This window comes from Balaenoptera borealis (genome assembly GCF_965194805.1).
Source record: "Balaenoptera borealis genome assembly, chromosome: 1".
NCBI classification, from domain to species: Eukaryota; Metazoa; Chordata; class Mammalia; order Artiodactyla; family Balaenopteridae; genus Balaenoptera; species Balaenoptera borealis.
This window is the reverse complement of record NC_138860.1, coordinates 161423451-161437056: the sequence shown is the minus strand read 5'-3', so window position 1 is coordinate 161437056 and position 13606 is coordinate 161423451. Positions and strand designations below refer to the sequence as shown.

The following is a 13606-nucleotide window of genomic DNA, read 5'->3' as shown; positions in this document are numbered from 1 at the left end:
TCGCGGGCTCTAGAGCGCAGGCTCAGTAGTTGTGGCGCATGGGCTTAGTTGCTTCCTGGACCAGGGATCGAACCCGTGTCACCTGCATTGGCAGGCAGATTCTTAACCACTGCACCACCAGGGAAGTCCCACAGCTACCTTTTAATTAGTGTTTTTGGCTTCTAATTTTGTTAGCAAACAAATATAATGTAACTATCTTATGAGTTCTAGAATCTAGAGCAAAGGGAAAATGGTAAAGAAACATGAAATATTAACTTTTGGTCCCATTTAAAATCTTGTATAATTTAGATTTTATCTGAGTTCCTTTATGAAAACTGTAACCCAAAATAGACATACAGCACGCTAAGGAACCTCATTCACATCTATTTAGGTTTTCTGTTTTGTGTTTATGTTAACTCCCACTGAAAGAAGTGTGTGGATCATTTGTGTGTTTATTGACTACATAGCAGATCTACTGTGCAAATCTGTCTGGGGATTTGAAGGGACTGAAGTTCTTTTTAGAAGATAAATCTATCTGAGCCTAGCAAGATTAGAGCAGTAAGAGGGTATTGGGATAAAATTTCAGGCCGAGAGCACCACCTGGTGGTTATAAGAAGGACTTGAGCCTTCTGTATTTGTAGTTTTTGCCATAGTATCAGTAATATCTTTGTCCAAAAATTACATTCTTACTTATAATAATTGCGGATTCAAATTTCTAAGAATAATTTTCTGCCATATGATTCTAGCATTCCCTTATTAAAACTGCTGCCAAAACCCTTAGACCAACCAAACTATTATCTGTGTCCAGCAGAATTGAAACCTCATGTCCTTTGTTGCTCCAAATGCAGGTCCTGTTTATCTCTGTAGAAAATCAATTAGTGTCTTTTCACCTCTTTATCAAAACCTCTAACTTTGACATCATGCTTCTTTTATGTGGTAAATTTCTGCTTAGTGGAATGATGGCAGAGGAAATATTAGTGATTTTTCAGCAAGTGTTTGGCAGGTGTCATATAAAAGTAAGTCAGTTTTATCCTGTATAAAAATTATGAAGAAGAGTTTGAAAATTTCCCAGAGTGATTATTAGGGTGAGCAAAGTTGGCAGGAGATTATGTAACAGAATTTTACTGAAATACATATCTGAGATTTCTTTTTTATTGCTGTAAGTATCTTTATTATTTGACAACTGTGAATCTAAATAATTCTGTAGTTGGGTAAAGTAGGGACATCAGCCCGAGGGGAAAGGATCCTATTAAGTGAATCTGGATGCATATTTTATAGGCCTGGTTGGGAGGGGAAGATAAACAAAGTTTTAAATTTCAGGCTGAGCCTTGAGCTGGCATGGCATGTCTGTATCTTTTTTCCTAGTAGGAAAACTGAATCCAGGTCTCACTACCATTGAAATGTTTCTTGAGGGAGGGCTGTTCGTGTAAGATACTAAATAGAATGTGACATGACTTCCCATTGTTCTCCTGGGATTTTTAAAAACCATGAGTAACAGTATTATAATATTTGCATTTCAACACTCATATTATCAGACACTGTAAAAAGCTGCTCCATACTCAAATGCCCACACATTATATAATCCCATTTATATGAAATGTCCAGAATTGGCAAATCTACAGAGACAGAAAGTAGATTTGTGGTTGCCTGGGGCTGGGGCGGGGGGAAGTTGGGAGGAAATGGGGAGTGCTTGCTAATGGGCTTGAGATTTCTTTTTGGGGTGTACACCATCACCAGAATTAGATAGTGGTGATGGTGTACAACTGTCTGAGAATACTAAAAACCACTGTATTGTACACTTAAAAAATATTTAAACTTAAAGAAAGCTGATTCTTGGAGGAATGAACAAAACGAATTTTTTAAAGAAAGTTGATTATGGGAATTCCCTGGCGGTCCAGTGGTTAGGACTCAGCACTTTCACTGCCAGGGCCTAGGTTCAATCCCTGGTTGGGGAACTAAGATCCTGCAAGCTGCACAGCACAGCCAAAAAAATAAAAATAAAATCTAAAAAAAAGTTTTTTAAAGATGATTGTGGTAACAATTCTCTCACTTATGTTCTAGCAGAAATGTTGTCTGATAATCTAAATATTCCACTTTGGGTCTTGAATGTTGTTTTAATTTGTACTTTATTGCCCTGTTCCTGACCTCCACAGGACCACGATGGGCCTCCTGGAACATTGGTGTGTTCATCTGCATTCGATGTGCTGGAATCCACAGGAATCTCGGGGTGCACATATCCAGGGTAAAATCAGTTAACCTCGACCAGTGGACTCAGGAACAGATCCAGGTATTTACACAGCCCAAGAGTGAGTCAACTGCTCCCATACTTCCATGTAAAAGTAGTTCCGGATGCATTTCAGTCAAACTGGGCATAAAGGCGAAGGTAAAGGAAAGTTTAGTTGTTAAACACTTATGTCACATTTAACATTTTTAATCTTTATATTTAAGACACAAGTTATTCTACTTATATTTTGCTTCCTTCAAAGCACAAAGAGTCTATGGACTAGGACCCCATGGATCCATGAAGGTATAAAGGGGGATCCTTGGATTATTTTCTAAGGGCCTTGGCATTTGCAGATCTAACGTTTATAGTTTTAGATACTCACTTAAAAAAAGAAAACCTTCCAACACATAGACTTATAATAATGTTTTATTGCAGAAATGCATATATGAATCTTGCTTGCTGTTAGGTTGGTGGGCTGGGCATGAGACACTTAAGTTAGTGAGTCCAGCCTGGCCCAAGAGCTGCACCTCGATGTGGCTTCATTGTTCTATATTCTCTTCCTGCATTGAAACTTGTTAAAGTAATTTAAAAAACTTTTTTTCCTTTGTTTGGGGGGAAAGAGGCTCCAAAGAAAACCAGTTGCTAAAGTTGGTGTTAGAAATAAGAGGTTATTCTTAACAGAAAATGGCTTTAGAAGTTACTTTAGATTACTTTTATGGATTCACTAAAGGACTAAAAGGTTAGTTATATTTTCCAGTTACACTTTACTGCATCTTATGAAGGAAATTACATGCCATGGAGGTATTTGGGAATTTGAAGATTTTTTAAAATCTTGGAATTTCTCTCTCACAAGTGTTAAGGAGTCTTTCAAAAGCCTAATGAGAAACACATTTATTGGTAATACAGCGGAATAGGTTAATTACTGCTATAAACTCAGAATTGTAGTTGTTCCTGATTATTGCCTGCCTGATTAGGCACTGATTATTGCCTGCCAAGTAGACATTTTGATTGGCAGCTATGTCTTGGACTTTGAAATGGGATCTTGAATTATTATTGAATTAAATGTATCCTGTCAGACAAATCTTTCAATAAAAGGAGGAGGGGTGGCAGGAAAGACAGCTGTGAAAGTAAATGGTTGGGAGTAGAGCAGAGAGAATCATGGATTGGAAATCAGAATACAGGTTTAAATCTCGGTTCTGCCACTCCCTAGGTTGGTTCTTCAATTGTAAAATGGTACAATTGGGTGAGAAGTTTTTCAGTTCTCTCCTGATGTGACATTCCTTGTTTCCACATCGTTTTTATTGCAGTGCATGCAAGAGATGGGGAATGGAAAAGCAAACCGACTTTATGAAGCCTACCTGCCTGAGACCTTTCGGCGACCTCAAATAGACCCGTATCTTTTCTGGAGCAACTCAGAAGGCTGAGTGGTTTTTTTGGTGTTTTGGGAGAGTCACACAAGACTCAGAACCCATGATCTGACTGGGCCATATCTATATGTGGATTAGTCGAAGTCTGGCTTTTCCTCTCTCCTGCAACCAAGACACATAGGAAGTCCACGTATACTTTCTAATGTCAGAATGGTGGTGTCACATGGGGAAGACTCGTTCAGGAATTAAGACTGCAGTGGTTCACTGTGAATTCTTCCAGAAAGTGACATCTCCAATAATTTTTGGATCTCTGAAACCATTGTTTGATAAAAAGAATAGTTTATTGTGCTATGTTGAGTTAGCAAAACTGCCATTCATTTTTAACACCTTTTTATGTCCTAGCTCAAAGAATTAATTGTTGTTGACCAGTTAATCCATAACTTTCTTCCCCCATCCCCTCCAAAGGAGATAGCACCCAGCTCACAAAACCAAACCCCCTGAACGCAGTGCTTCTCAAAATGTGGTTTGTAGACCATCTTACTAGAGTTTGCTTTTGGTGGGTGCAGGTGGAACCTGTTAAATGCAGATTTGGGGCCCTGCAGAGGATCCACTGATCAGAATCTGGCAGTGGGGCACAAGAGGTTATAAGGGGCACTCAGGTGCCTTTGTTTAAGACTTGTTGACTTAAGGGCTTTAAAATAGATAATTGACTGCTTTACCTGTATTCTAGAATAGCCACAGGCTCCACTGATGTCAAAATGAAGATTGATCCCATTTTCTGCTATCATTACTCTGAAGGAAAACCCTAGGAAATGGTGATTCCCTGCAGTAACCACGAAGGAGGCATTTAAAGGTTTTGGTCAGGGAAACCCCACGTGAAGAGACAGGAGCCATGTGGGGAAACCAGGCAGGAGGGAGAGAGGAGAACGATGTTCCATGGAATACCAATTGACCTTTTATAGTCATTCCATGAAAAAGATTTGTTTGATTTATCCTTAATAAGCTTTCTGCAGAGCTGTCGAGGGATTTATTCGAGATAAATATGAGAAGAAGAAATACATGGACCGAAGTCTGGACATCAATGCCTTTAGGGTTGGTTGTAAATCTTTCAAGTTTTGTTCATAATAAATAATTTGCTTATTAATCAGCCCAGGTGGGAATCTGAAGAACAGCTACCAAAATACTCTAAGACCATAAAGAAAAAAAAAAAGTAGAAAAAAGCCAGCTATAGAATCAAGACCATGAGGTATCATGGAGCAAACTTTTGCCGCAGGGATGGACCAACCATCAGTGAATTCTTTACCTTGATTTGGATTTAGATGTTAGTGATTCCCAGCTCCAAATTCTTCAGATGGACATGTTGGGCATACTAGATCAAACAGAATAATATGTGTGTGTATGTATATACGTGTGTGTGTGTGTGTGTGTGTGTGTGCATTTTTTTGCTGTAAATGCAGTCAACAAAATTAGGTGTAATTAAAGCACTAGAGTTTCCTTCAGTTTGACCAGCATATTATTTCCAGTGTGTCGACAGACTGCCAATGGGACCCTTGTTCTTGAGAGGGGGTTTTAGGAGACTCCCAGTTGCCAAATACACTTTTCATCCTAGGCGTGTAGTTAGAATCTGAAATACAGCGTATGATAACTGGACAAGTATAACATACAGGGGGAAATACAACACGGTTTCTGGAAGAAGAAAATATGCCTGACTAATGACAACTAGAGAGGAACCAATAAATATGACTACTTAGACCTTCAAAAAGCCTTTGACAAGACTCTATAGTAAATTTGCTTTGGAATAATTGACTGTTTCTCTAACCAAGGAAGTATGGAGAATATGGGATTCTCCAGTTCTAGCCAAGGACCTATCTAGCTATCCTCTATCTTCTATCTGTTGTTTATTTTAATGGAAGATGTACTAGCCAGTGAAATCATTAAGTTTACACAGGGCTCTAAGCCCTTCCAGGTAATTTAAAGTCAAGCTAATTGGAATCAGCTCCAGACTGATCTTTTGAGCTTGTGTGAAAAGGAACACTAACTGGGAGGTGAATTTCAGTGTAGGCAAGTGCAGGGTAATACGTGTAGTTAGGTAAAGATAATTCCTTCTCAACTTAGTATGAAGGACTCTTACCTCACAGTCATCCAGAAAAGGGACCTGGAAGTTATTGTAACTGTCCCAAGAAAGAATTAACCCGGTGTACAACTACGGCTTAGATGGCATCATCAAAAAGGGTTTGAAACCAAAGCACAAACGTTTCCTTTCATTTGTAGAAAACTGTGGTCTGTCTGCTTAGCTCTACTCATTGTACCAGAACATATAAAATCAGACGAGGTCAGAAAAAGGTATCTGAGGTAATTCAGAAGGTGGGAGAAGAGGAAAGAGTAGCTATATGGAGATAGTATTCATTCGTAATTAGGTTGCTGGTGTACCATACCCCATGAAAGCAGCCTGTTTTACTCACTGAATGTTTTCATTTAGGAAGGAAATATCTCCTATGTGCCAAAGAGCTATTTCAAACTTTTTTATTTGATGTACTTAGATTTTTTTTTTTTTTTGGCTGTGTTGGGTCTTCGTTTCTGTGCGAGGGCTTTCTCTAGTTGCAGCAAGCGGGGGCCGCTCTTCATCGCGGTGCACGGGCCTCTCACCATCGCGGCCTCTCTTGCTGCGGAGCACAGGCTCCAGGCGCGCAGGCTCAGTAGTTGTGGCTCATGGGCCCAGTTGCTCCGTGGCATGTGGGATCTTCCCAGACCAGGGCTCGAACCCGTGTTCCCTGCATTAGCAGGCAGATTCTCAACCACTGCACCACCAGGGAAGCCCCTGTACTTAGATTTTTAAAAAATACTCTTGCAAAGATTTATATGCCAAGAATTAATATTTGCTAAGTGAAGGCATTTATTATCAAATCTAAAAGAAACTGCCTTTGTTAATTAAAGAGTATTCTTTTTAAATGGACAGGTAAGACATTTTTAACTTCAAGAAATAAAGTGTTCTGTATTAAAGCATTACACTATGCATGAAACAGACATAGCTGCGTGTGTTCTTCATGATTATAATATCACTTTATAGATAATATGAAAGTTAAAGTGGAAAATCCATGCCTACTCTTATCTTTACTAATGATTATCATTTTGGTGTGTTCTCCCTTTTTTTTCCTACTTTTTGGAGGCGTAATTATAATACAGTTATATAGAATGTCTCCTGCTTTCACTCGACTTAACACATCATTTTCTTTTTGGTAGCATTACTTGTTAGTTTTCACAACTTGTAATTGTTGAATCTTATTCAGTGAGTACTAGATCACAGTTTATTTTACTATTCTCCTCTGTGGCATAAAGGTTAAGTTTTTCTTCAGCATATAAAATTCTGGGATGAAGTTCTTGGTGTATATAACCTTTTCCATGTTTTGGATTATTTTCTTAAGATACATTACAAAATATTGTATTATCTAGGGCAAAGGGTTTCAGTATTTGTCTCTTCATACTTTTGCCAATATACTTTCTAGAAGTTGTGCTATTTTATACTGTCTTCTTAGCATTGGGTAAGAGTGGTAGTTTTACTCAATCCCTACCAATATTAGATATTATTATTAAGATTTTTCTCCCTCAAAAAGTGCTTTTTTTTTTTTTGGCTATGCCTTGCAGCTTGAGGGATCTTAGCTCCCCAACCGGGGATCGAACCTGGGCCCTCAGCAATGTAAGCGCAGAGTTCTAACCACTGGACCTTCAGTGAATTCCCCCCAAAATGAATTTTAAATTTCACTTTTTGATGATTAGCAGGGCTGACCATTTTTCACGTGTATGCTATACTTCCATTTTTTTTTAGTCAAATTTTATTTTTAAAAAAAGCAACAGATCAACATTACAATTCAAGAACCTAATGTAAATATGCACTTGACAATGAAGCACATCTGAGTATGGAGTGAAAAAAGTTTTCGAAAACTCCATCAAACGTATCATCTCCAAATACCCAAATAATAAATCACTTCTACAGGCCTTTTGTTGAGTGGAATCATAAACAAAGAACAGAAGATTTATTGCTGTGAAAACAAATCTGTAGTACAGTAGTATGAATCTTGGGTATTAAGCATAATCAGTTGAATCAAGTTAGGAAGTCGAAAATCTAATAAGAAATTTGTGTGTGTGAGAGAAAGTCTATAAGCCAGTTGACCCAAGAGCAACTGAGATATCAAACTTGTTCAGTGAGACCAGACATTATTTTAAATCTCCATATTTTGAAGGAAATTAGAAATTACAATTCCAACAGCTCACAAACTAAATAAAAAAAACTGTAGAAAGCAATTAAAACTATGTTCGAAGAGCCACTTTTTCAGCTCAATTTCAGCACCCCAAGGGAAAAGAAAAGCATCCATGACTATCACAGATGAAAGCAGAATGAATGTCATCGGAATCAGTTATTTTTCCCCACTGAGGTATAAAATCTATATAGAAATTTGATACTATACTATAACAAATGGTACTTCTCATAGTTCTGTTTTAATTTCCTTTAAACCCTGTTTAATATAGTTTTTTTTATTGTTGTAAAAATGTTTTCATGATTCTGAATCTGGTTCCAGTTCTTTTTCATTTATTTTTATATCAATATTTAATACACTGGCTACCAGTTCTAATCAGAAAAAAATCTTGGACGTCTCTTCATTATAAAAGCATATTCAGCAGAAATTACTGATATGCAAGCAAACCATAAAAGGTTCAGCTCTCTGGAAATCACATTTTCGTAGATTGTTTCAGTCTGAACATTCTTTACAATGATTCTTGATGGAAGACTCTTCCAATCTTGTAAACATCAGTGTGCACAGTCTCGCTACTACGTAGTTTCATATCCTTGGACAGGAGGGCCGGTTCACAGCTAGTGAAAGCGAGAGCAGTCTAAGTTTTAATGGCTGATAAACCCTACATCCTACAGGAGGAAAGCACTTTTCCTTTTTTGCTACTTAAGAATGTAGCAGAAATGGATGCTGAGGTAGCCCAGTCAATCCTTATTTTTTTCTTTTTTTGTAAATTTGGTCTCAGAATATTTCTGGAAGGGTGACATTTCGAAGAAGCCACTGCTGGGACTGGCTTCCATTGCAGTCTCTAATGCTGGGCACCTGGCTGTCCTCTTCCGTGGCTTTATCTAGGCACTGATTACTGTTCACATGCTGCAGGGTTAATTTCACCGGGTCATACTCCTAAAGTTGGTTGCCTTTTAGGTGGTGGCATTTGAGCATTGTGACTGGGCCATTAAGTTTGGAGACACCCAAGCAAAGGTCATCTGTTCTAATTTCTTTGTTGTCAGTGTAAGAGAAAACCTGATTACCTCCCATACTGTGACAGTTAAAAATTCCAACTTTTTCATTCTCTTTTCTAGCCATGTTATCCAGACACTGATTTGTTTCCACATTTCATATCTCTCCCAAAGAGAAATAGTGATGTGGAATCTGAGAATTGGCATAAATATTCTCTAGGTACCAAGAGAAAGGTCTGCATTGGAGTTTGCGTCTTAGACCAAGTCTTGGTGATATATCTCCATAATCTACCTTTGTAACACCTGGAGAAATTATATAGAAGAAATGCTTGAATTCATCCATCCACACTTCTGCAAGTCATTTGTTATTTTTATGGGTAATCTGCCCTGTGCCTCCTGGAAACATGTAGGGTATAGCTTTCTGAAACACATGTCCAACATGTGAGCAAGTAACAATCTCCAAAGTTCCTCCACACTGCCAAATCCTAAAGGAAATTTCTAGGTTTTCTCCTCCCCAAATATCCATTCCAGCATCATATGTTCCAATTTCCTGAAAGTAATCTCTGTCTATTGAAAAAAGGCCTCCTGCCATTGTAGGTGTTCTCACAGGAAGAGTTCAATCACCTTTCCTTCTGTCCATTTCTCTTTGGGTAACAGGATACCAGTGAAAATTGAGCTTCCAGTTGAATCCACCATAGGTCATGTCAGAACCTGCCATGTACTCAAAAGTATCATCACTGATCACATCAGTGATAGGATAGTCCACTGTCTTCCTGTCATGTTTGATCCTGGCTAAGAGAGGCTCCAGCCACCCCACTGTACACTCACAGTGAGCATCTAAAAAGGTGATCACTTGGCCTTTAGACACTGCAGCTCCTTTTAACCTAGCTCTGATCAATCCAGAGCATGGCTTCATTCGAATTACATGAACTGGTAATTTAATTTTTTCACATAACTCTCTAGAGGTCTTTTCAAAAAGTCTCTTTCACTGGCATCATCTACTAGAACAATTTCTTCTAGCATGTGTCTTGGTGAGCGATTAATGACACTATGGACAGTTCGCAGAAGTGTGCTCCAAGCCTCATTGTGGGAAACAATCACCACACTTGTTGTGATAATATTCCTTGTATCCAGGAACATTATCTAGATACACCTTTGTTTTACACCCTTCTAACCTAACATCTGGTGAAGATCTGTCGAGTGCAATCATCTCACTTGCCGTTAAATTGAACTGATTGATTTTATCCTTTTTTTTTTTTTAAAATAAATTTATTTATTTTTGGCTGTGTTGGGTCTTCGTTCCTGTGCTAGGGCTTTCTCTAGTTGCGGCAAGTGGGGGCCACTCTTCATCACGGTGCACGGGCCCTCTCACTATCGCGGCCTTTCTTGTTGCGGAGCACAGGCTCCAGACGCGCAGGCTCAGTAGTTGTGGCTCATGGGCCCAGTTGCTCCGCAGCATGTGGGATCTTCCCAGACCAGGGCTCGAACCCGTGTCCCCTGCATTAGCAGGCAGATTCTCAACCACTGCGCCAACGGGGAAGCCTGAACTGATTGATTTTAAACATCTCTTTCATCTTTTCTTGATCCTCTTTGGGAATGACGACTGGTTTCCCCATTTCTCCAGGACCTTCATGAAGCTTTTGTACTGGCTCTAGAACATCCCCAGCAGGAAGTCCTCTCTCGTTTTTTTCATCACATTTGTTGCATTCACTGAAGTAAAACAGCAGGAACATATCCAAGAGTACCCAAATCAAGGAGGTGGCTAGGACCACCTTGCAATACGCAAATTTTCTCATGGCACTTTAAGTCAAATGCAAAATTTTAAAATATATATAAATATACAAAGATCATGAAAATTATTCCAATCCAGTTTCATCAGAAATCACGTTCATAACCTTGGTCCGCGCGGCAGCGGCGGCGGCGGCGGCGGCGGGCGCTCCTCGGGGTCGGCCCCGGCGGTCGCGGCGCGGTCCCGTGGGTCCCAGCGCGGGCGCTACTGTCGGTCCGCCGCGCCGCCTCCTCGACCACTGCCTGCGGCTCCCCGGGCGGGCCCGACGCGAGCCCCGCCTCCGCCGCCTATACTTCCTTTTATATGCCTGTGTTCTTGTTTACTTTGTGGCTCTGTTATGCATTTAGATTTCTTTTGATGATAAAAATGTGACCAGTAACAGTATAATCTCTGCAAGTATTATGAAACTGCCTCTGAAAGTAACAAAAACTGAGAAAGACTTTCTAATATTCTGGTTTTGATGTGCTTTTTGGTTTTATACAGGTGATGCATTCAGGACACCCTAAAAGGGATACTTGAATCCTTTTACTCATTTTTGCCTTATTTTCTTGGTTTTTGTTTTTCTAATCTTTAAGCTTGGTTTATTTTCTTATTTTTAAAAAAGGAGATGAAGAGGGAGAGAACTTTTGATGGAAGTTAGAAAATCACAAAGGCTGTATGCCGAGTAAGATGAACAGTTTTCACCCCTGTGCCAAGATGAGCAAGTTAAACTAGGGTCAAAAAGGGGCAGCAAACCGGTGAAATGGTTTAACCCCTGTAGATAACCCAGTCTGCACACTAGCGGTCATAAGTGTGTTAGGCAGAACAAGGAGGGAGGTGCTTAAGAAATCTGAAAGATGCCTGTTGCAGCCTTGAGGCCAGGGTGGAAGAAGCCAACGCTCATGCCCCACACCAAGAAACCCCGAGTTTGTCAGACTCCTACATCAGATTCAGTAGGGATATTTGTGTCCTTTTGGGCCATTTGAGGTTATAATTTGTTGAACTGTTAGTCACCATGGGGCCTGTTCTTTGTCTTGTTTTGTTAAATCATCATAGAAAGAAAAAGATGACAAGTGGAAAAGAGGGAGCGAACCAGCTCCGGAGAAAAAAATGGAACCTGTTGTTTTTGAGAAAGTTAAAATGGTAAGTGGGGAAGTATGTGTACTGTGTGGATGGCCTTGTTCACATGGCGTGTTCACATGTGGAGGGGACGGGTGGGGTAGTGTTGATAGAGTATCTCACCATTGCACCTGGGGCTAAAGGGGGGCCACGTTTAGGTTAGATCACCCGCTGACATTTCTGCTGCTTTCTCATTGCCTTGTTGCTGCCTGATCTGCTCTGTAACACTTCTTTTGGGGTCCAGGTGGGAACTTAGGAACTGCATCTGTCCCATCTGAGCAAGAGGCACGTTTCAGGGCAGAATGCCAAGGCTCTGTGACACCTTCTGAGCAGATGCTACATTAGTCCTTCTCTCCTTAGACCTTCTTTACCTCATTCTCCTGTTGTGGTTAAGAACAGTCCAGAAGCCAGGCTATCCTCATCCATTCTAAACCATCCCTTCTTGTATTCTTGCTCTGTCATATGGAAGTAGACACCTTTCTTTTCCCATAGGACATATTGTGGCAGTGGTAGTAGATGCTCCACTATAGGAGTTTAGATTCTCGGGAAAGAGGACTTTTTACTATTTGCTTAAGGAAGAGTCTTCTATCATCATTCTGAATTGCACTGTCTGCAGAACACATTCCTTAGTGATACTGGCAGAGTGAATTAGGTAACCTTTAACTGAGCTCCTTTTTGGTATTAAAGGTTTTCTAATCACTGGGAGATGTGTTGGCTCTTGTACCATAGGACACCTGCCTTTATTCTTGGCTTTTCCTGGGACCAGAAACTGCTGCTCCTGTTGGATACCCTGATCTGTGGTTGTCTTGGTTTCAGAAAGATCTGTCTCTTCAGAAAGCCAGATAAGCACAGATGACAGCTTTGTTTTTCACTTTAGGTTTGATTTCTGCACTGTGCCTCCTGACTTGATTTTTTCACACGACGCTTCCTGAGTTGTGTTTCTTTGGTAACTCTCTGAATAACAGCAGCCAAGCCACAAGAACCCCTGTGGCTTTACAGCAGAGAGGAGAATAGAAGGTTCAAAAACACCTGCTTATTTCTTTCTGTAACGTATTTTCACCTTAGCCACAGAAAAAAGAAGATCTACAGCTACCTCGGAAAAGTTCTCCGAAATCCACAGCACCTGTCATGGATTTGTTGGGCCTCGGTAAGAGTTAGACTTTTCCACTCCCATAATCATACAAATTCTGATGAATTCTCTGTGATCCTGGGAAGATAGGTAGAGATGGGACTCTTCAGTTGGTGGCTTCATCACTAAGATTGTTCCCTCGTGTTCTTCCTGTTGTTTTACATCTGAGCAGTTGTTCTAAGAGGTGTTTCATTTTTCACCGTACTGTGAAAAATGTACAGTGATAGAGTAGTGGTTAAGTACAGTAGTGGTGGCGCATGGCCATTGAAGCCAAAGTCCCAACTCTGCCACCTACTATCTATGTGACCTTGGGTAGCTCACTTAACCTCTAAACATTACTTTCCTAACCTACATAGTGAGGATGATATGAGTCTACTTCAAAGATGATGTTGGAAGGATTAAATGAGATAATGCCTCTAAAACTCTTAACTCCTTGCCCAGCACAAACTAAGCATTCATTAAACGTTAGCAAGTGTCACTAAACCAGCACCTGTGAGCCCTGCCCCCATCCCTCTCATTTTCCAGGTGCATCCTGTTTCTGAGACGGCCCATTACCTTGTGATCATGATTTTCCTCCAAACTTTTGAAACCCTGAACTAGTGGTTTTACCCCTTTCAGAAATAGAGCCTATTCTTACCTTTCACAGTACTGATGGCTATACTTTGTTTCAGTCCATTCCTGCTGATTTAGGTTATTGGCTACTTCGGCTTCTAATGTCTATACTTTTCATTTCCCTCTGAAAATGAATCCTACACAGCTTTGCCCCTCAAATAGC

The 13606-nt window shown here is 40.1% G+C and overlaps 1 protein-coding gene and 1 pseudogene across 2 annotated transcripts in view; one reads left to right on the top strand and one right to left on the bottom strand.

Moving 5' to 3' along the window:
* Positions 1–13606, top strand: part of SMAP2 (small ArfGAP2) — a 48115-nt gene that overhangs the window by 27924 nt on the left and 6585 nt on the right. Inside the window, exons 2-6 of the mRNA XM_082388875.1 lie at positions 2133–2266; positions 3511–3596; positions 4584–4662; positions 11640–11726; positions 12768–12849. Coding sequence (XP_082245001.1) covers positions 2133–2266; positions 3511–3596; positions 4584–4662; positions 11640–11726; positions 12768–12849 — 468 coding nt within the window. The remainder of the gene's footprint in view (positions 1–2132; positions 2267–3510; positions 3597–4583; positions 4663–11639; positions 11727–12767; positions 12850–13606) is intronic.
* LOC309627192 (polypeptide N-acetylgalactosaminyltransferase 1 pseudogene) lies at positions 4669–9740 on the bottom strand (annotated as a pseudogene). The gene has a single exon. The product of its transcript is annotated as a polypeptide N-acetylgalactosaminyltransferase 1 pseudogene (transcript).